We start from the raw sequence: 22,113 nt of genomic DNA, 5'->3' as shown, positions 1-22,113 counted from the left end.
AACTGCATAATTATTATTATATAAAAAAAAAAAAAAGAAAAAACAGTGGAAATTCTTTTAAAGTAGATAAAAACATGATTGGAGTGGGATTTCAAAGAGTTTGAAATGAAAACACAAACATTTTTTCCTTGTTGACCTGAGCTGTGACCTTTAGCTTCAGCTTGTAATAATGTTAAAAGCCATTACACAACACCAAGCCGTCTGCTGATTGGTTTGCAGTGACTTCATTGTGCATACAGTATGAAGGAGCAAAACTTTTGGCTCCCACAGAATCATACATGATGCAGTGTTTAAACAAACTCCCTGTCAGGCACACTGATTATTTTAAGACTCTGCTCCGAGTCTGGCTGTTAAAATTGTATGAGACTTATGGAATCTGAAAAAACAAGCCGTTTAACCAGAACTATGCAGAAAAAACCTAATTGCCAAGACCTTAAGCAAAGATAAAATGTTCTACTTTTGGGAAAATAATCGTTTTTTTTTTCTTTTCTTTTTTTTGCGTCAGTTCGCTAAGCCGAATATAAATAATAATAATAATAATATTAGTAATAATGAGCAAATTATAGTTGAATAAGTATTTGCAATTTCCCAAAAGAGGTTAAACTTAGCTTACATATTTTTACAAGGACAGGTTTTTAAACTAAAACAAAAAGTTTCATTTTGTAGAACAGAAAATAATCTAAAATTGATACTGAGCATGAAGTGATGGTCGATATCAAACTCTTTGTTTGTCTTTGCAGCACCCAATTTCTTTCGACCCTACAGTAGTAGGGTAGTTCACCCAGTGTGGGTCCTTCGGTGAGACCCTTTATGCTACTGCCTAGCTCTGTAGCCACAAGAAGGCCCAAATCTGGGCCTCTATGTGCCAGTCCCCACAACTACCTGTGTGCAGCATTGAAAACTACTTCACTGTGGTGACTCCTGGAAGCATTTGCTGATAGGTCAACAAACAAACAAGCTTCGTAGTGTTTAATTAGTTATTTTTTTTTTTAAGATGCTTCATTGTATTTAAACAGCTTATGTGTAAATTCCATAATAAGTGATCACATTTTTTGAAAGAGATATCCAAAAAACACTCACTTTATGTTCCTTTTCTTCAGGATCTTTGCAGGGAGAATACCAGAGGAAACTGTACAAGGAGCTGCTGGCAAACTACAATCGATTGGAGAGACCTGTTGTTAATGACTCAGCTGCTATCCTGGTGGAGCTGGGCTTCACACTGCTGCAGATTATAGATGTGGTGAGGAAACTTGGTTTATGTTCAACATTTGGATGGATATGTGCCTTCATAAGCCACTTTTTTGTTTTCTCAAAGATCTTGCTTTTTTATGAAAATTTTATTTTGTTCTGGAAAATACTAAATTACAACAGGCTGATGTGGGAACACTGTCTCGAAATTGTTTTCATTCAGGAAAAGTAAAAACTTATTTAAAAAAAAGTGATCCATAATCATTTATCTTTTGTATCTGTGGTTGAGGCTGGGATAATTTTCAGACTAAATAACACCTCGATACGAAAGCGGAAAACGGCCTGCCCTACGTTTTTTCCTTTTTTTAATCGTTTTTGCTTTATAACGAGATCTACTCTCTCACTATAACGAGAAAACAAAGTTTGTTTTCTCGTTATAGTGAGTTAATAAAGAACGAAGAATGAAGCGTCTCCCTCTTCCTTTTTACTGCACGGAGACACCGATACTTTACCTGTTTTAAATCTCTTTATTATATAAAAAAGTAGAAGAAAACACTCCACAAAAGTTGTTTTTAGTCTATTTTTTATTTATTAGTGGATCTATGCTCTTTGAACGTCTTCATTCCGTCTCATGCACCAGCCTCCTGCAGGTTGATTGACAGAACCCAGGGCTGCTGAGCGTTTCTGCATGGTGCGTTCACTGAACTCCGGACATCAGCAGCAAAACAAAGCAGTTTATCAGAGAAAATGTCGAACACCAGAACTGATAAATATATAATTTATTGATTTAATAGTGTCGACATGTTTTTCTGAAAAACTGCTTTGTTTTGCTGCAGATTGTATAAAAATGACCAAAGCGGACTGAGTTGGGCCGAGTGGCTGTTTGGGGCTGCTAATGTCCAGAATTCAGTGAACGCACCATGCTTAGATTATCGTCGAAACTGAGTTCTGTCAATCAACCTGTTTGTCTGATGGTCTTAGGGAAGTAAAGAGAGGACATGAGACGGAATGAAGGCGTTTGAGGAGATCTACTAATAAAATAAAAAAATACACTTAATAAAACAACTTTTGTGGATTGTTCTTCTGCTGTTTTTGTTGTTAACCACAAAATAAAGAGACTTAAAACAGGTAATGTCTTGGTCTTTGTTATTGATTATCTCGTGATCAGGAGAAAACAAACAATTTTTTTTTCTAAAAATCAAACTTAGTTTTATCGTTATAACGAATTATTGTCTCGTTTTCTTGAGAAACCAATAAAGTGGGACAGGCTGTACTTCTACCTACAATGAAAATGTGCTTTTTATATCTAAAGACTTTTTCAAATGTTTCACGTTTATAACACTTTAATGAGCAAAGCTAATGCATAATCTGACCTTTTAAATTGTCTTCAAACAAACCAAGCCTCACTGACAGATTGTTTTTTGTCATTCAGCTCATTTCAGGTTAGTATTAAGTGCAGTGTTTTGAGCAGGCAGATGTTTAGCCAGAACACAGCTTGTATCCATGTGAGTGCTTCATCCCACACAGTCTGATGCTTTTTACCATGTGAATTCCTAGTTTGTTTATGTGGCAAGTCTGAAAAGAATCATGTTCCGGCAAAGCAAAGTTGGACAAATACAAAAACTGTCATTTGATAGCTATTATGATCCAAAGGAATAGAAAATAAAACCAACAACTTTGATACATCAAACACAGGATTTTAGTTAAATCAGCAGTTTTTGAGCCCTGTTTTTTCAGATCTATAAAACGTTCCAAAGAAATAAAATAGTTGGTATTTTTTGCAGTTTTTTTGCTTATATATTCTTTCTTTGTTGCCCGTTTCTGCAGGCAGGCCTGTTTTGAGCTGTTTCTCACATAAGGCTTTCTACGTGCAGAATGTCTGCATGAATACACGGTCTTGAAGAAAGATGTGGTGAATTTCCTTGGAAAATATGTCGTCCCAAAGGAGATTGATGTAATGCACTTCTTTAAAATCCTTTTTCCTTGCATAATACAATTGCAAAAGAGCTGAAGGTACCAGTGTACCCGCGTAATACTAAGAAGCCCAAGGACTTCTTAGTATTAAACATCTAGAGTCCTTTTTATCTTTAGTCTGTAAAAAAAATGATTACATTTTTTAACAAAAAGAAAAATCTACATTACACTATTTAATCTTTCTACAATATGTGCTTCCAGTAAAATGAGGATTCATACCAGATTACTTGTGCTTCCTTCATAGAAGTTAAATAAAGAAAATTATGAGCTTTTAACCCCATGTTGCCCAAAACAAAAAACTGTGACAAAGTTTGGAACGCAGCAGCACAAGGGTCTGAAATGTTGCTATATTTTTCTGATCTAAGTTCAATGTATTTCTTTTTCTAGGCACATGAAGTTAAGCTCGTCCAGTTTAGTTGCTTTTGGTTGGAACACTGATTAATATAAATTAATAAACACCACAGCTGCCATATAGTTGAGTTCCAGTCTCGTGCCAGTGACATTCATTTGTCCACTGGTTTGACATTATAAATCCTTGAATCCTAAATACTCATATTGATGGTGTAGCCGGATCTGTCTCTCTGATGATGCATACACTGGTGTGGTGCATATAATGAATCAATCAAACTTTATTTATAAAAAGCGCTTCTCATACTTTGCGCAACTTGAAGCGCTTTACATTTAAAAACCAAAAAAAACATGCAGAATAAGAACCCAAGCCAATCTCCCCTCCTTTAACACATACACCCATGACCCCCAAGAATGCATAGAGGCTTGGTGTGGAATGTTGTAGCAGTGCTAATCTAATTAATCTTGCTCCAAACTTTTACTTTCCCAGATCTATTCCGATAAATGACTTGGAGTCATATATTTCCATCTGCGCCCAAGCATCAATTACTAATTTCTCCTCCTTGATTGATGTTCAAACAGTTGGCACTTCTGTGTTCGGAAAAGGACGCCACTCATACATTACTACCAAATCCGAGTCCCTGATTGGTCAAAGTTCAACTGGTTTAACTTTCGCTCATTCAATTGTATGTTTTGTACTTAGAGCCTGAAAACAGACTTACAAACTTGTACCTGCATGTGAATGTGAGAGTTTTGACTTAGGAAGCCAGAATGTGAATATACATACGTTTACATAGACTTTGAATTGAAAGCGGTCAGTTGAATGTGCGTTTCCGAGCCTGATGTGAACGCAGCATGATAATTATGGTTGTAATTAGATAACAAAAGTTTATCTTTTTTTGATTAAGATGTATTCAATCTGGTTTTTAACTACCAAAAAGTAAGTCTTGGGCTGAGAAAAAATGTTTTTTTGTCAAGAAAAGCTTGTATAGACTCTTATCTTCAGGTGAGAACTATATTAGGACAACAATAATGTTCACCCTCCTCTTTCTGAGAGAGACAGTGCTTTGGCTTCTTACTTTGGATATCCACCAAAGTGCTCCCTCATCCAAAAAAAGCCTTTCCCAGTAACATCAGTCTGATTGACTGCGACTCATTTCTGCCGAACAGCTTCACTTGGGCATCCTGTCCATCCTGATGCTGCAGTTAAAGGTGTAGCTTTTTGGAATGACCTTCGTGGATCGCCGCAAAGTTGATGAACAAATGTGCACAATAAAAATATTGCTAAAATATACAGGAAAAGTTGTGAGCTAAGAGCTTCTCAGTAATAGAAGTAAATTTACATAAAACATATTGATATTCTCAAGCATATTATTGAGCCCACAAGCTGATGTCTCAGCACAAATTGCTAACTTTACTGTATGTCCAATATAAATGCGATAAAGTGCTGTTATATTTTTTACTTATCGATGTTTGTGTAGGAGCTCCAACAGACCCACTTTTAAAGCAACGATAAAACTTTGTTGCAAACATGGTTTTGACTTAGCTATAAAACTAGCAACAAAACGTGAATTTTATATATCTATCAATTGATTAAGTTGCTTTTGGAGCTTTTAATACTGTTAATAACCAGAAATTATATATGCATAGGCATGCAGAAAAAGAGAGGAACTAAAACAATTTAGGTTTTTATTATATAGTGTATTAATTAAGAAATTGCAATAACAAACTTGTATCTAATCAATGATTTAAATGTCTAAATGCAAATATTCAAGAAACAAGTTTAAGTATCAAGTACATAAATAAAATGGAACAAATTACTATTTTTTTTGTTTTAAACTGACACTATTCATAATTAACACTCACAAAATGTCAATAAATGCTTTTTGTCGCACGAATCATAATGCACATCATTTATACATGAAGCATCCTAAAATGCATTTAATTTAATTCAAACTTTCACAAACGGGTCCTCTGTGGATTTGCCAAATCTTTGTTCCATTTTATTGAAGGTTTAACTTGCACAGCAACAGGAATTTGCTTTTAACCACTTAAAAGCGATGCTCGTTTCCTCCCTGGGTGTTCAACTTAACATGAGTTGTAGTGGGAATAAATGCAGCATCAAATATTTAGTCTTAATTCAATTTAGAAAAGAAATATTTCTTGTCAGACTGGATATTATCAGTTAGTTGCATCTGAGAGCTTGTGAAAAAACAGACTATTTAGAAGTTTGGAGAATCCATTCATAGAAAGGCTGACACACGTGCACTCTGCTGAGGGATTAGGCAGCATTCACAGCCATTATTTTCAGCTTTGACTTTACTTTTCTGGGTCATCTGCTTCCCTATTTGAAAGGTTTAGATAGTGGGGAAAAAAACAGCATAAAACTGAAGATTGAAATAAATAAAGATGATTGGTGCCGATATGTGGTATGTTTACTTTTTTTATGCTAAGACAATGTTGAAGCTTTTCATGAATAACCCATTCTTGCAGGGATTGATGCTTTCTGTTGTGTCCCACGGTCCCACCGTGCCTTTGTTTACGCTCAAAAGTCAGACACATTAAGCTGCTTTGTTGGTCTTGAGAAATGCAAAACAGCTGAACTGACTTGCTGATGACAAAGGCAGTTTCCTCTTTATCAAATATGAATCGGTTTGGTTCTGATCCCAAAAAAAACTTCTCCTCACTTTTTTTCCCATTTTTCTTTGCAGGATGAAAAGAACCAAGTATTGATAACAAACGCCTGGCTGCAGCTGGTGAGTTCACTATAGGGGACACATTATTTTATTTTATTGTTAATTCCTGATTTTAGTTCATTTTATTTAATGATCGGTACTTTTCCACATTTTTAATATGAAATCATGCTGTAAGAGGGTTTTGAGCAGAAGAAAAGAGAACAAAAGAAAGAGATGAAAGAAGCATAAGAGCATCTTGAAGAAGCAGTAAGCTTCAAAAACTCTGCATACTGTAATTTACTTTGGATTAATTTACTCTTAAGATGGAAAGATTTATCCTAAAACAGGGCATACGCTGTAAGAAGACAGACAAAAAGGAATTTTCTTTTTTTTTTTTTTTAAATCGAATCAATCCAAGCTCAGGTGAATCAAATCAAATCAATTCTGGAGGTTAATGGTGATACCCAGCCCTAACAAATGTCTACAGAATGCTGACTTTATGAGCTATGCATTAAAAAGTTGTTAAATCAACAGATTAATTGTTGCAACAATTCTCTGTGAATCACATTTTCAATTGAAAACTATAGCTGACACTCAAAAGCTGTTTGTCTTTCCACCCAAACCAAAACCTTGAGTACTAAAAAACTTCGTAAAACACATGCATCTTTTTTAAATAAATGATTATTTTTAATTGAATACAAATTTTTAAAGCCTTCCAACAAATTTGATTCTAAATCAGCAAAGTTAGTCAGAAACTCAGCTAGTGCTTTTAAGTGCTTGGATGTCACAGAAAATAAACAATATATTTAATAAATCAGGAAGAAACAGCATCCAAATGCTCCAAAGTTTGTCATTTGAATTTAAATAAAGTTTTAAAGGACAGCAGACTTGGACACATATTTACTCTACTTTAGATGTCGAATGTTGTCTGGAAACATTCAAGGAACACAAAGTAATATATCATCAATGACATCTTTCAAGCTTTTCCTCATTTTATTCAAAATCATGAATCATATTAAACACATTTCTTTAAAAACAATAGCAAAAAATGAAAAAATATGACACTGATATATATATAAGATAGAAGGTTATGGGTTCTAAAATGTTCTATATTTGTTTACTCAAATGATCTGAGAGCCCATCATCCAGTTACTTCTCTGTATCTCAGTACTGGACCGATATCTACCTGACCTGGAATCCAGAAAACTACCCAGGTGTCCAGAACCTTCGGTTCCCATCAGATCAAGTTTGGACGCCCGACATCCTGCTGTATAACAGGTTAGACCTGCCTTCTCAGACTCATTATTCCGAAAGCATCATCAATATTTTAGTCTTCTTTTTTTTCTGCTGTAATATTTATCTTTTCTGGTTTCAATAAAACAGCGGCGTAATCTTTTATGCATGTCATTATTTTCACAGTATCCTTTTCTGATCTTTTGAAGCCAACAATGTATCAACATTGTAAACAGTCACACACTCACAAGCCCCGATGATTCCAACAAAATATCTAATACATTATTCATTAAAATAATAAAAAAGTAAATAAAAAAGGAGTTTATGTTTTATAGATAGTGTGAACTCGCTGAATTTTAAAATTCAGGCCGTGTTTGTGCTCCTCTTCCAACTTTGATTAGAGGTCAGTCACAGATGCAGACCAAAGCATCACATATCAAGCAACAGAAGGAATGTTTTAGTCTGAGACTGAATGAAAAGCTTTCCTTAGATGGAGCAATCAATGTTTACGTCAACCTCAATGATTTTATTGCGACAGAGAAAATGTATTCCCCCTCAAGCACACACACACCAGAACACACTCTATTAGATGCAAATCAAATGGAATATGTGGAAAAACAAAGACTGAGGAGTATTAACCCAAATTTTAAAAGCTCAGCTCTCAGACCTGCCAGGATTACCCATCATAATCTCTGAGCTCTTCACTTTTCCACATCTCTGCCTTTTACTGTCAGTTTGCACTCACCTCTCTTCCCTCCTACCCACATCCAGCCCCACCATCCCTGTTTCCATCACACTCTATTTTTGTCTCTCTGCACATCGTTCATATCACCACCCTTCTAATTCTCTTGATTGAATCCTTTTTTTCACATTTCTTTTACTGATCTTTCTTTTAATATCACACAGCTTAGATCAATATTAGTATATTTTGTTATTCTTTTGTCTGTAATTGCTTCTGTCGGTCCAGTTCAGGTTCAACGTCTACATTCTACTCTGCCAAAACATGTTTCATTTTTATTTATTTTTTTTGTTCCTACACCGATGAGAAGTTGGGTGGCTGCTGCATCACCTGATTAAATTGCTCCATGGCACACATAGGGTTTCTGCTCTTTGGAACATGCATTTTCATATCACTTTAGCTCCTCCACTTCCAGTCAACCGTTTGGACACACCTGTTCGTTCAAATAAATACCCAGTCCAAACTGTTCAGATTTAAAGCTCGATTGTTACGATTGTTACACAACAAAACAGCTTCTCAATTTGATTGCATATCTAGGAGTCAGTCGGTCTCCCAGCGTGGTCAGTATCTTCAAGCCTCGTATAGGTGACACATTTCGCCATCATTTTTCCAAACTAAGGGCGCTTTAAGGTAAGTTAATCAGAAGCCTTAATCTGATTGGAAAGTAGATAAAATGTTTATTTAACTCCACATTGCACTTTTTAAAGTGGACCTCTATAGCTGCTCATTTGAGGGTGGCATTCCTTCAAACCACTGCTGGACAGAAACATCAGAGCTTATAGAAGAGGAAAATTGAACTTATATGTTCCTCTGATTACATGTGGGAGTTTACACCTTCATAACTTCCAACTTCTCCTCTTTTTGTATAGCACAGTGAACTAAGAGAAGATCTGGATCTAATACAACCCTGGTGTGAACGCACTTTGCTTTGTCATGGTCCTCACCCCCCAGCTTGACCTCATCCTGTTAAAACCTGCAATATGAATAATTGCAATTTTCACAAGGATTATTGTAATAAGTCAATCCTACCTCCTGCAAAACATCACACTCATGACATTGACCTTAAATAAAACTTGTTTTGTACTGCAGTACTTGTATAATGCTGGGAATAGAGACATAACTTTAAATTTCAATCACAAAGCAGCTCTCATCTATTGCTCCACTTTTCAGAAAATATTCACGCATAATAAGTCGTTCTACCTCTATAATCACAATGTAAAAGATTTATTTTTCAAATTTATTTTACATTGCCTTTTCTATTTTTGGAAAAGTGTAATGACTTTGACTCGTGCTGTTTCACAATCACTTTTCATGCACGGGTGAATTATACTGAGTCATGCGTTAGCCATCCACACTGCATTCATGCGCAGTGCCTGAAGAAAATATGGTGTAATTACTGTCTATGCTATGCTTCTGTTTTTAGAATCAGAAATACAAACCCTTCAGTACGGAAGCGATTGCTCCTCCTATGAGTATTAGAATTACAAAGCCAAGTTATTAAATCTTTAATACAAAACCTCAAAATAATGTATTTAAAAAAAAAGGTAAATGTAGAATCAAAAACACAATTTTTAATGATTATAAGATTTATTCTCTGACAGGTGAAAAGAATTTGTTGAATGAATTCAGTTTCATTCATAGCGACAAGTTAAAAACTATATAGTTTGTCTTCAGCTTTTACGCCAAAAGGTTGATAATTCATAAGTGATTTGTGTATGTCATACAGTCTGTGTGGGTTTTCAAGCTGTCGACTCCTGCCTTTATTCAAAACAAAAGTCAATGTTCTCAGTTGACTGGAGATCGATGAGGCACATAAAGGACATCCAGCTCAGGTAAACCGCAAGCTGAATGCTGATTCTGCCAGAGGGTCAGGTATGACTGACACTGCTGTGTGACAGGCCGTAAAGATGGACAACTCGTGGATTGACGTGAGGTGAATACAAACACACAGAGAAAAAGCTTCTTGGATTTGACTGAGGTGTATGTTTATAAGGTTGATCGGTTAGCTGGTTTGAAAATAACCGCCTTGTTATCTAATGCTAACACTAGCATTAGCTTTGGGTTTGAGACGTGGAGGTGGACATGATCTTTTCTCACCAGTTAAAAGTTGCCTAAATTTCCGTGCTCACATAATCCTTGTAAACAGAGCAAAAGTCAGTCAATTTCAGTGCGTCTGAGTCTGACATTAAATTAAAATGTATTACTGTTGTAATGTTTTCTACTGCGTTCAGTGAGCTGCTGTTCGCTCAGCCGTGGTTCTAATGTTTCCTTCTTTGTTGCTCATGTAACTGTGTCCGATCTGAATAAAGGTTAAAAAAAGGATGATATAATTAGCTAAAACTGGTAAGAAAAAAAAAAAAATTGACAAAATCCATTGTTTTTAGTTAAAAAACAATGGAAGATTACATACATTTGTATTTTTTTTTCTATTTTAGACAATCTAAGAGACAAAGACAAAAACAGGAACGTAGGAAAGTTATAAAATAAATACTGTACAATTTTCTGTTACATTACTTTCCAATATATCCCAAAAACTTTGTTGAACATTTCTTTGTTTTCCAGGTCTAAATCAATTGATTGATTTTACGTATCATGATACGAAGATTTTTTTAAAGTGTTTTAAGCATCACACAAATGTCACTCCTACATATACGTAAGTATGCAAAAAGCTGTAACTTATACTCAGAAAATACAGTATATAATGAGTATAGGATGTTCAAGTACACAAGACAAGCTTTATTTCTGATGAATGATAAAATTCATGTCTTCATTTTCTTTTTACAACCCTGCTTTTTTTTTTTTTACACATTTTAGTCTTACACAAATCTGACTCTCCACTTTTCTTTTTTTTGTTCAATGTCTGTCTAAATAATTCTTTCACTGTCGCCTATGCTGAAACAGTTCTTTCCTGGAAAAATAATCATGTTCCACTGTAAATTTGTGTCGTGCCCCTCCTCCCCCCCAGCGCTCGCACTTTCCTTGCATGGCGAGTAATTTTAGAAGCTTAAGCCTGTCAAATCGAATAGCTGCTGTCGGAATTCATTGACGATGTTGAGTTTGTGGGAAATTACGTAACGTGCATGAATGTGTGGGTCTCTCTTTAGCGGAGTGTAGAGTTTGAAGTGTCGTCCTCAATTAGCTCCTAACTGTAAACGACTAAAAGCTTTAAGGAAGCCCCCTCTTCTGGGGGGAAATGCTCGTCTTTCCCTCATATTTCTAATTAAAGAAAAGCAATTTTACAAAGTGATGCTTTGATGTTTAACTGCCTGCATACTCATGATACCTTCAAGTAAAGGTAATAGGTGCATTTCATGTCAAGAGCTTCATGCATGTGTGTTTGTATTGGTGCTTTTGTGAGGGTAGCAGCAGGTGTTGAGTGAGTAAGAGGAAAGCTTGGTGACTCATTTCCCATGGTGCAGAAGCTGTCACTGCCGCCATTGTCGTCGTGGAACGGTGTCTGTTTCTCTCTTGCTGCTCTGCGACGTGCCCATGGTGCCCTTGCCTCTTTGTGTGTGTGTTTTACAGTGATAACCACTTCCCATTCTCCCAGGGATATCACTTTTCCGGATGCATTTTAATAAATGCAATGTGTGCATCTCAGGAATCAGATTTTTAAACTCACAAATGCAGACAAATGTCGGCTGATCCACATGTATGAAATGTTACCAATTTCATGTGACTATTATATGGAAAATGCAGCAACGTCTATAGAAAATGTGAACAATTACACAAGGGATTAGCAGGTTTTACATTACGACGTAAAATCTTTATAAAATAAGCAAATGCTCTGCTATGAAAGTGTACAAAAGTGCACACATTAATGTAACACAAGCAAAAAGGGTGAACATTTCTGTCACTTGATTGCCTCCATACCCAACCTGTAATCTGAACCTGCAGACACAGGATAGGAGCAGGGGGAAATACATTTAAACACCTATACTTCCAAAAAAAAAAAAAAAAACATAAATCTGTCAAGTTGAGAAAAGGCACAAATAAAAAGGGTCTGAATTCTGTCAGCACGCACTCGGATGCTTTTATGTGAAGGATGCAGACCAATGTTATCTCGCTCACATAGGACTCTGCATGGCGTAATATGTTTTTCTTTTCTTTGTGTGTTGTAGGAGCCTTTATTGTGAAGATGTTCTGACAATTAGAATTGAGGAGGCCTTTTCTATATGCTCTGATTTTTTTTACTTTTTATTTTGTGTAACACTTAATTTTTCTCATTTTCAACTAAAAATCTCTTTTTATTCTCTTTATGGTTTTCACAGGTAACATTTATTATTCATAGTCATCACTAACTGCATTTGTTTTGTTTTTCTTATATTTGTAAAGTACTTGATATTTTTTATCATTTTCTGAGGAACTGTTTTCAGCTCTCATAGTTTTTTTCCTTTTAATAGTTATGAATGAGCGGTGGTGTTGGAACTATTGCAGGTCAGGCTTGTTAGAAACTAAAATCTTAAATGAATAAACCTAAAACATAACTCAATCTATTGACTCTAACCATAACTTACTTAATAAAAACGTTAACAATAGCAGAAGACCTTGCCACGCTACCAACTTAGACTGTGACTTGGGGAAAGTACAAAACTTGACAACAGAGCAAAAAAACAAATAAATAAAATCAAGCTAAAAAGTCAGACTAAGCAGGAAAATTCTCACACTTCGACTGTATTTTGTTTGTTGTTTTTCTTACTTGACCTATAGGTCAGTGCAGAAGGAATCTAACATACATTTTGTTCAATGTGTTACTTTTATTGGTTTGCATTTAGTGCTTAATTTATATATATTTCACCTATTGCATGACTCCCCAACTTTTTGTGAGCTACGACAGCAATAAAAGTCTTTTGCTTTATTCCTGTAGTGCTTTATACTAATTTTTAGTACAGTCTGACCTTTGGAAAAGTTCACAACCACAGAGAATTATGATGCTTTCTTCTCTAGTGCAATGAGATATTTCAATAAGGCAAACCTTAATTTGACGTGGCAAAGATTACAATTTACATTATTTTGGGGAGATTTTTTCACTTAAGAGGTTTGATGATCTGATGGATACTATTCTAGGCACAACTTTAAAAAAATATTTCCTAACTTTACTCCTGTCTTTTTATTATTTTGAGATTTCCGTGCTTTGAGGGTCTCTCTTTAACTTAATTCAAAACTCTCGAGATTTCATAATTAATTAATTGATATCAGATGTTATTTGGGAGTTTATCAAGTTATCAAAGTAATTTCAAAAAGTTTCATTGTGGCATCTATTGTCCGGAACTCCCTCTAGCTGTAAATCCTAAAAAACATATTTGAACACCTAACTTTCCAAAAAAAAAAAAAAAAAAACCCCACAAATATCAAGTTTGGAGAAGACACAAATAAAATATGTCTAAATTCTGAAAAAGTGTCTGAAAAAGTCATTACAGCTTGAACTGACTTCTTACCACCAAAAACTGAATTGAACATTGAAATGCATGAGGATTTATGTGATGACTTTTTTTATATGAATTCCATCCTTCTTTTTTACAATTGTGATAAAGGTTTGTCATAAAGAGAATTCTCTAAAGCATCAAGTTTGTTCTTCAAGCACTTGAGGAGGGTGGATGGCTCAGTGGGCCGGGTGTAGGGCTGTCACGAGTTCAATCTCCACAGGGTTCATTGAACTGTGTTGGTCCTCAGGCAAGTTCCTTGATGCTTCTTCTGCCTAACTGGGTTTCCCTATGCCTTGAAAATATGGGGTTGTGTCAGCAAAAGCTGTTTTCCTGTAGCAACACCTATAAGGATAAGGTGGACAGCAACGTTCTGTAAGCATTTGCTGTCTTTTCTCGCAGTGCGGATGAGCGCTTTGATGCCACGTTTCACACCAACGTTCTGGTGAATGCCTCGGGCCACTGTCAGTACATCCCCCCTGGCATCTTGAAGAGCACCTGTTACATCGACGTGCGCTGGTTCCCCTTTGATGTGCAGAAATGTGACTTGAAGTTTGGATCGTGGACGCACAACGGCTGGCTTCTGGACCTCCAGATGCTGGATGTGGATATATCTACATACATATCTAACGGGGAGTGGGATCTTGTTGGTAAGAAAACTGCAGCTGTTGAAAACAATTGGTGTTCTCTCTTAATGTTTTAATGTCATAACATGCACATCACAGTTTTGTTTTAAGCACAGAAACCCATAAGGCATAGAATGTCTATTAAATACCTGATATACATCTACTGTAGATATCTACTGGACAACTTTATTTTGTTACTCTTTTGGATGTCTGCATATGGAGGTCTACTGCTGGACATATCTACATGTAGACATTTAATCTTGGAATATTTTTAGATGGATTTTAGATAACTTTTTAAAAAAATTACGAATAAATTTACAAATACTGCAATTTTACATCCATCTATTCATCTTTAGAACCTACTGAAACCGTTTGGGCTCACAGGATTGCTGGTTTCAATTTATTTTACAGTTCAATTGTCGTTGCATCTTTTTGATTAGATTTAAACAAAACTACCTTCATAATGACCTTGTGGTAAAACAAACCCAGACTAAAGGCTCTCCACTTCATACTTTACAAAGAAATGTATCAAAAGCCAAATTCTGTTCTTGGTTTTTGCCATAAAAATCTTCAAGAAACCTTTGAAGTCAAACTTAGAAAATCTGAAGATATTTCTTCTTATTTTTCTGAGAATTGTATCATCTGACCTTGAGAGAAATGTGTCTGGTTATTCCATTCTGGGAAGTCTGCCAACTGTCCTTTATAGTGTCCACATTTAAATATTTTTTCTCCTATTAAAGTGAATGACTGAACCGTTTTGCACCAGTTTTATGCATTCATCCAGATTGGTTGGCAACAAACCTTTGACAAAGATCAGTGCTAAACCTTTAAAACTGTGTATACAAAAGCCTAGATGTTTTAGGCCAGCAAACATTTTGCATTTAAAGAGGTCTGCATGCCAGCTGAAGACAAAGCTAGTGTATATTAGTGAGGTAAAAAAGCATTATGCTGTCACCAAATCTGCAAGTTGACCCTATTAAAAGATGTCAGCTCTGTAATGTTCATCAGAGACACTATTCACCTGTGAGAGAGAGAATATAAAGAAAAAAAGGCTTGTTTACTGTAGATTGCTTGATCCCAGTCTTGTTCAGGTCTACAATCAGTCCCTGGTGTCCTCCGACAGCTCCTCAGTTTTCCTCATGGTGGAGCGGTTGCAGTCTGACTATTAAAGGTGTAGATAGGTGTCTTTTATACAGATTACTAGCGCAAACTGGTTATTTGTTATCAAAAAATGGGAAATCCTAGATTTTTTAAAAATTATTATTAATCTGTCTCTAACAGTTGAATTACATCTGAGATGAGGATTACAGACCTCTCATCTTTCAAAGTGGATTGCAGAATCTGTGACTGCCAAATTCTGTACTTCATAACATAAAGTACAGTGCTAAAAAATCCTGCAGACCACATTTTGAGAACATTGCGACGAGGTCAAAAATTTCTTCAATCAAAAGCATAAATCTCTGGGCTACTTTTCCTTCTACTTGGCTTTAAAAAGCTGAAAATAAGAACAGGGCAAAGTTCCAGGAGTGGTCAAAGTCAGAACCAGTCCAGTGGAAAGTTTTCAGGGTTGAAGAAATAAGATTCACTTCAGTGACTCCTGGAGTCATGCATTTGTGACTGTACCCTTCATATACAGGGACTCATCCTTTCTCCTTTCACCTTTTAAAAGAGACAGCTGAATGACCCTCATAGTGTTAACTTTTTCATTTATTGATGCATTCCAGTTAATATTAAATTTAATGTAGCATTTTGGATTGAATCCATTCTGCTTTCCTCAAAGCTACATGCATGTGTGTGTTTTACAGGAGTCCCAGCCAAGCGTAATGAGCTGTACTATGAGTGCTGTAAGGAGCCCTACCCTGACGTGACATTCACGGTCACGATGCGCCGCAGGACTCTGTACTACGGACTAAATCTGCTCATTCCCTGTGTGCTGATCTCTGGCCTGGCCCTGTTGGTCTTCCTCTTACCTGCAGACTCTGGAGAAAAGATCTCCCTAGGTGAGATGGCCATTTAGAACAGTCCCTTTTTAAAAATTTAATTTTATCCAAGCGAGACAGATTAAAAACAATAATTCAAAAAGTAGAAGAAAAGGAAAAAAGGGGTTACAGGGGACAGAAAAAACACACCACCAATTAGACAAAAAGTCTTAAAAAACAAAAATCATGAAACTATATTTCAACATCTTTTTTCCTTAAAATGGTCAAACCTTTTAATTAAAAGATACTGTTCTAATCAAAATAAGTGCAACTGACACAATGTTTTTTTTTTTATGACTTTAACCCCAATGAGATTATATTTGGAGTGATAAAATGTTTATTCAAAGAGAATGATACTTGGAGAAAATATTGCATTAATACATTTACAGCTTTGAAAATTCATTATTTTATATAAAACATGTAATTCACTTCGGATGATCTAAGCTTTTTCTCTTTTAATATCATAAAAAAAGTAAATGGTCTCTTTCGGCACCGAATATATTCTAAGTTATTATTTTAGCTTTTAAAGGTCTCCCTAATATTTAATTCATGACATTTCTGTCACATCAATGTCTGTCATCTCTGCTTTTGTCTCTGTGTTTCAAGGAATCACCGTGCTGCTTTCACTCACCGTCTTCATGCTGCTGGTCGCAGAGATCATGCCGGCCACGTCGGACTCTGTGCCTCTCATTGGTGAGGTTTGCACTGAACTTAATGGGTCTGAAATGTTAGAAGTTCCTTTTTAGTAAAGTGATGACTCTAAGGGGCTGCACGGTGGCGCAAGTGGTTAGCGCTCTCGCCTCACAGCGAGAAGGCCCCGGTTCGAATCCCGGCTGGGACCTTTCTGTGTGGAGTTTGCATGTTCTCCCCGTGCATGCGTGGGTTTTCACCGGGGACTCCGGCTTCCTCCCACCATCCAAAAACATGCTTCATAGGTTAATTGGCGACTCTGAATTGCCCCTAGGTGTGGATGTGAGAGTGGATGTGTGAGTGATTGCAGCCCTGCGACAGACTGGCGACCTGTCCAGGGTGTACCCCGCCTTCGCCCTTCAGTAGCCGGGATAGGCTCCGGCACCCCCGCGACCCCGAAAGGGAAGCAGCGGTCAAGAAGATGGATGGATGGATGGATGATGACTCTAAACAGCATCTGCATTCTTCTTTTTTTTTTTGTTACCGGCTGATTGTTTTTTTAGAAGAAAATGTATCTAGCACTTGAATCATCTCTTTGAATAACATTTAGACATTCAATAATACAAAAACAAACTTTGAGGTAGTTTGTATTTTTATTTCAACTGATTTCCATCTCTTTCATGTCTCAGACTTTTGTTTTATATACTACTAACTCTTTTGTAAAACTATGAATGCTAAATGTGACAAATGATTTACTAGAGTCACACTAAAGATAAAATAAAAATGGAAATTGAGTTATATTAAGATTGTACGGTGGTGCAGTGGTTAGCACTCTTCTGGTTCAAATCCCAGCTGGAACCTTTCCTTCTGGAGTTTGCATGTTCTCCTCATGCATGTTTGGGTTCTTACCAGGCGCTCTGGCATCTCTCCACAGTTTAAATAGATGCTTTGGATGTTGATTAATGGTTTTAAATATGTGTGAATGTGATTGTGTAGCTCTGGAATGGTATACCATAAGAGTGGCTGGGATAGGCTCCAACAACCTCATTACTCCAAAAGCAATTAAGCCTAAGAATGGATACACATAAAATCTCTTAAGTGTAGTATTTTTTTATTTTTTTGTTCTCAACAGCTCAGTATTTTGCCAGCACCATGATGATAGTAGGGATGTCGGTAGTGGTGACTGTCATTGTTCTGCAGTTCCACCATCATGATCCTCATGGAGGGAAGATGCCTAAATGGGTGAGTTCATCAGTTACAGTGATGTTCTGTCTAAATCTGTCTGGGAAATCTAGACTTTGTTGGTTCTAATGCTTCTTTCTTCCCAGGTCCGGGTTGTTCTGCTGAACTGGTGCGCCTGGTTTCTCCGTATGAAGCAACCTGGCACTGAGCGCAAGAGGCCTCATTATCAGTACCGCCACGCATCCCAGCACCACTCCAGCACCAGCTCCATAGAAATGGGTACTATGCCGAGTCTCTCTGTCCCTCTGTCCCAGACGTCCTGCCCTCCTTGCCCGACAGGCACCTCCAACGGTTCCATGAGTCTCTACTATGGCAGTTACCATCCCATGGACAGCCCACGTTGCCCCCCATCCAGCGACTCTGGAGTAGCTCTCGGGGGACAGCCCCATGGTTCTCTCAGTGATGAGGCGGAGCCAGCAAGAGGAGTCAGCTGCGGCGCTGGAGGTCTCGGCATGGGAGTGAGCATCCCCCCACCGGAGATCCAGCACATCCTGGAGGAGGTGTCATACATAGCCCAGAGGTTTCGGGACCAGGACGAGGCTGAGGCCATCTGTAGCGAGTGGAAGTTTGCGGCAGCGGTGGTGGACCGCCTGTGCCTGGTAGCCTTCTCACTGTTCTCCATCATTTGCACCGTCACCATCCTCATGTCCGCACCAAACTTCATCGAAGCCGTCTCCAAGGATTTCACATAAAACTGGCAGCAACAGGAATGTGTTCAGTCCCCTACGAACATTCTTGTGAGGAGGTGAACTTCATCAGAGGCTTGATGTGATAACAGCTACACTCTAAGGAATCTGAGCAACTCAGAAAAACATGGAAAATTACAACTCATTTCTACTAAACAAGTATGCTTGTTAAATGTATATGAAAACAAAAGTGTTAGCAGTTCCTTCAAGCAACCAAATTATTGGTTGCTCGTTGCAAATAAAGACACTTAAGAGTGTTTTGTCTTCATATAAAAATGTTAGTTCACATCAGAAACACAACCAAAAACCACCAATATAGACAACACTGTATTAAAATGAGACACAATCAGGTTGATCTCGAGAGAACTGGTCAAATATTGAGATGTTTCACTGAAAATCCCCATTTCTGCCGTAGAACTCTAGACACGATGTTAATGTACCGACACAAACATGCTAGATGTTCATATGCAGTTTTGTTTTCCCTTCAAACTTTGTCTTGTGTGCTTATATTAAAGTGAAGCATCTGTAAAGTAAGTGATGTATTTGTGGACATTTTTTTAATAACATTAAATGTACCCAGTCCACTCTGGGTGATGAATTTAAGTCATAAGCACAGATTTATGTTAGTTCATAATTTTCTCAAATGCACTAAGATATGGTGTATATACATTTTATATATAATTTAAGTTAAATAAATTTGAATTTATTCAAATTGTATTGTTTCATCCTAGATCTACAAATGCCTACTAAAAATTGGCTCACAAAAAATAATAATAATAATACATTTTAAGAAAAAAGTCAACAGATACAAAACAGCATTACTGACTAAAAAGATTTTGTTTGTACATGCTGTGCAGGATTTTGCAACTTAGCTGTTGCAAAATAATGTTATCTACAGGTAACCCATCATAAATGTAAATGCAACAATGATTTTGATGCAGAACATTTCTATGTTCTTTAATCCATTGATGTCTGAATTTATTTCCAGTTATGATAAAAAATCACTAAATTTTTTGCTTTTATGTGAAGTGGTTCGGTGCATATTTGCATAAATAGACACTAAAAGACAACAGTTTCTATATTACAAAGTTCCAGCTCCATATTCCCATTTACATTTAAGACAAAAACAAATGCTTTACCTGTTTGGACTCCTTAACAGCTCTGATCAAGATTGATGTTTTCACATTTCAGCCTCAAATACCACGAACAGCTTGAAGCTAAACTAGAATTTTTCCTCCTTTAGCTGAAGAGCGTTTTTTTTCGTTTTTACTTCTTAGATGGAGGTTGAACTGTTTGCGTCCACACCGACCTCCACCTCCCACGAACTGTTGTAGCTGCAGAAAAAACATATCTATTTCATTGTCATTCTGTGGAATTTTGACTCTGTGTTAATAAAAAACATGATTCTCTGAATAATAGACTCTGGATATTTGTAAAAAAAACGAAGCAAACACTTGTTATAATAAGATACCTGTTCACACACTCATATATAACATTCATGTTTAGAATTGAATTAGGTAGACTGTCCTCATTGATAAAAGTGTTGTAAAGGAGAAAGTAAATGTAATGGGACTCATCTGTCATAATAGTGAGACAATGACACATGCATTAAGTGTCCTTGACTCCACTTTGGGCATACATGCATTTTTTCTTGTTAACATCCCATAAGAAGAAAATTCAGAATTGATTTAAGTACCAGAAAATCTTAAGCAGTTTAAGAACCTTCTTGAAGACTAACAAATAAACAAACCCTCCAGTGAGTCGGTTCTGTAATAATTTATTAAAGCACTATGGGAATAAAAAGAGTGAACCAGTCCATGACAGAAGAAGTTAAAAGAGCGGCTCTGTGCAGTACTTTGAAGTTCTTTATTTTGAAGATTTTAGTACAAAATACAGTTGGCCTGTAGTTGGCCTGGATGTAATAATCAAAGACAACAGTATGCACACAGCTGCTGACATAACTTTAGAAAAGGAATGTACAGTGTGGTTCTTATGAATTTACCTCTGCTGCATTTGCATCACAAATAACAAAACAACAACAGAAGTTTGACAACACTTTTTTTATTTTGAGTGCAAATGTGTGTGGAAATGAAACAAAATTTAAAAAAAAAGATTTCCTGATCAAAACGTGAAACACCAACAAAGTAGGCATATTTGAAACTTTTTTAGTCCAGCTTGCTTTACCAAACTTTTTTCCCTTGTTATTAGGATGCCATATTTTATTTTATTTTTTCTCTCTCTTTTTCATTTTTTTCAAACCTTCTTTGTTGTTTTTGGATTTTGTGTTTCTTTTTCCATTTTTTACTTATTTATTTTTCTTGTGAATTCCATTTATAATTTCCCGTTACCCTGAAGGCTTCAAATAAAGCCAGTGTATTATTTTTTTTAGAAAATATGCACAAGTAAGAATCACAGAACATCAGAGTTTGTTGACATGTTGCAGAAAACTATAAGTTTTTGCAGAAATTCCTGTAATTTGTGTTGGATTGAATGATGAAGGAGAATTAAAAAAAACACATTTGTTTTAACTAATAATCTCAAAATGTTGTTTTTAATCTATCATTTATGATGATTAGTTTTTGGCTCTCAGCAGTGAGGTAATAAACTTGAGGGATATTTCTTTGATAAAAAGTCAAATGACTCAAATTATTGAAATGCTATGAAATTACTGATAATATCCCTTTTAGTGCTTTAATAAGGTGTGATTTATGTCTATGGGTGAGAAAAAACGAGGGCCTGTTTGCTAAACGGACATGTTGCCAAATGAGAGAGCAGCTTTGGCTTTCATCACTTTGGTCATTCATCGCTTTCGCCTGTTCCTCTTCTCTAGGAATTCTTGTGGAAAAAGCCCCAATTCTTTACCTGATACATGTGTAGCAGTAATTCAGATTCATAGCACACACAAACAAATGAGCTCAGCTTTTACAGCAGAGTAAAACCAGCTGCCAAGTGAAGATTTTTGCCAAATTTTACAGACTATAAAACCATAAAACAAAACAGTCACTGACTGAACAGTCCTCTATTTAACATTGTAGGGCTTTGTTTCAAAGTGTTCAAGGTTTTAGAAAAAGACTGCGTCCTACAACGGTAAAAGTTGGTTCTGAAATGGCATAGGTACACAAAAATAACAAAAACTCAATGGGTGAAAGCACACATCCTAAATAGAATAGAATAGAATAACTTTATTTCTATAGCATTTTTCCCAGAAAGAAGATTACAGACCTCTCTTCTTCCGAAGTGGATTCGAAGATGTTATGTTTCATAACATTAATTTCTATTGAAAATTCATTCAGATTGCACAAAAGTGTTACACAAATTTAACGGTTTCTGAAGCTTAGACCCACACCAGTGAAAATGGTGTTCTCAACAT

General features: G+C 36.3%; 1 protein-coding gene across 1 annotated transcript in view; it reads left to right on the top strand.

Moving 5' to 3' along the window:
- Positions 1–20,190, top strand: part of LOC112153653 (neuronal acetylcholine receptor subunit alpha-7) — a 30,348-nt gene extending 10,158 nt beyond the window's left edge. The window contains exons 2-9 of the mRNA XM_024284019.2: positions 1,101–1,240; positions 6,222–6,266; positions 7,354–7,463; positions 13,983–14,230; positions 16,012–16,206; positions 16,792–16,878; positions 17,948–18,057; positions 18,144–20,190. Coding sequence (XP_024139787.1) covers positions 1,101–1,240; positions 6,222–6,266; positions 7,354–7,463; positions 13,983–14,230; positions 16,012–16,206; positions 16,792–16,878; positions 17,948–18,057; positions 18,144–18,749 — 1,541 coding nt within the window. The 3' untranslated portion in view covers positions 18,750–20,190. The remainder of the gene's footprint in view (positions 1–1,100; positions 1,241–6,221; positions 6,267–7,353; positions 7,464–13,982; positions 14,231–16,011; positions 16,207–16,791; positions 16,879–17,947; positions 18,058–18,143) is intronic.
- The last annotated feature ends 1,923 nt before the right edge of the window (positions 20,191–22,113 follow it).

The sequence above is a fragment of the Oryzias melastigma genome, linkage group LG10, assembly GCF_002922805.2.
Source record: "Oryzias melastigma strain HK-1 linkage group LG10, ASM292280v2, whole genome shotgun sequence".
Taxonomy (NCBI): domain Eukaryota; kingdom Metazoa; phylum Chordata; class Actinopteri; order Beloniformes; family Adrianichthyidae; genus Oryzias; species Oryzias melastigma.
This window is presented reverse-complemented; position numbering and strand designations above follow the sequence as displayed.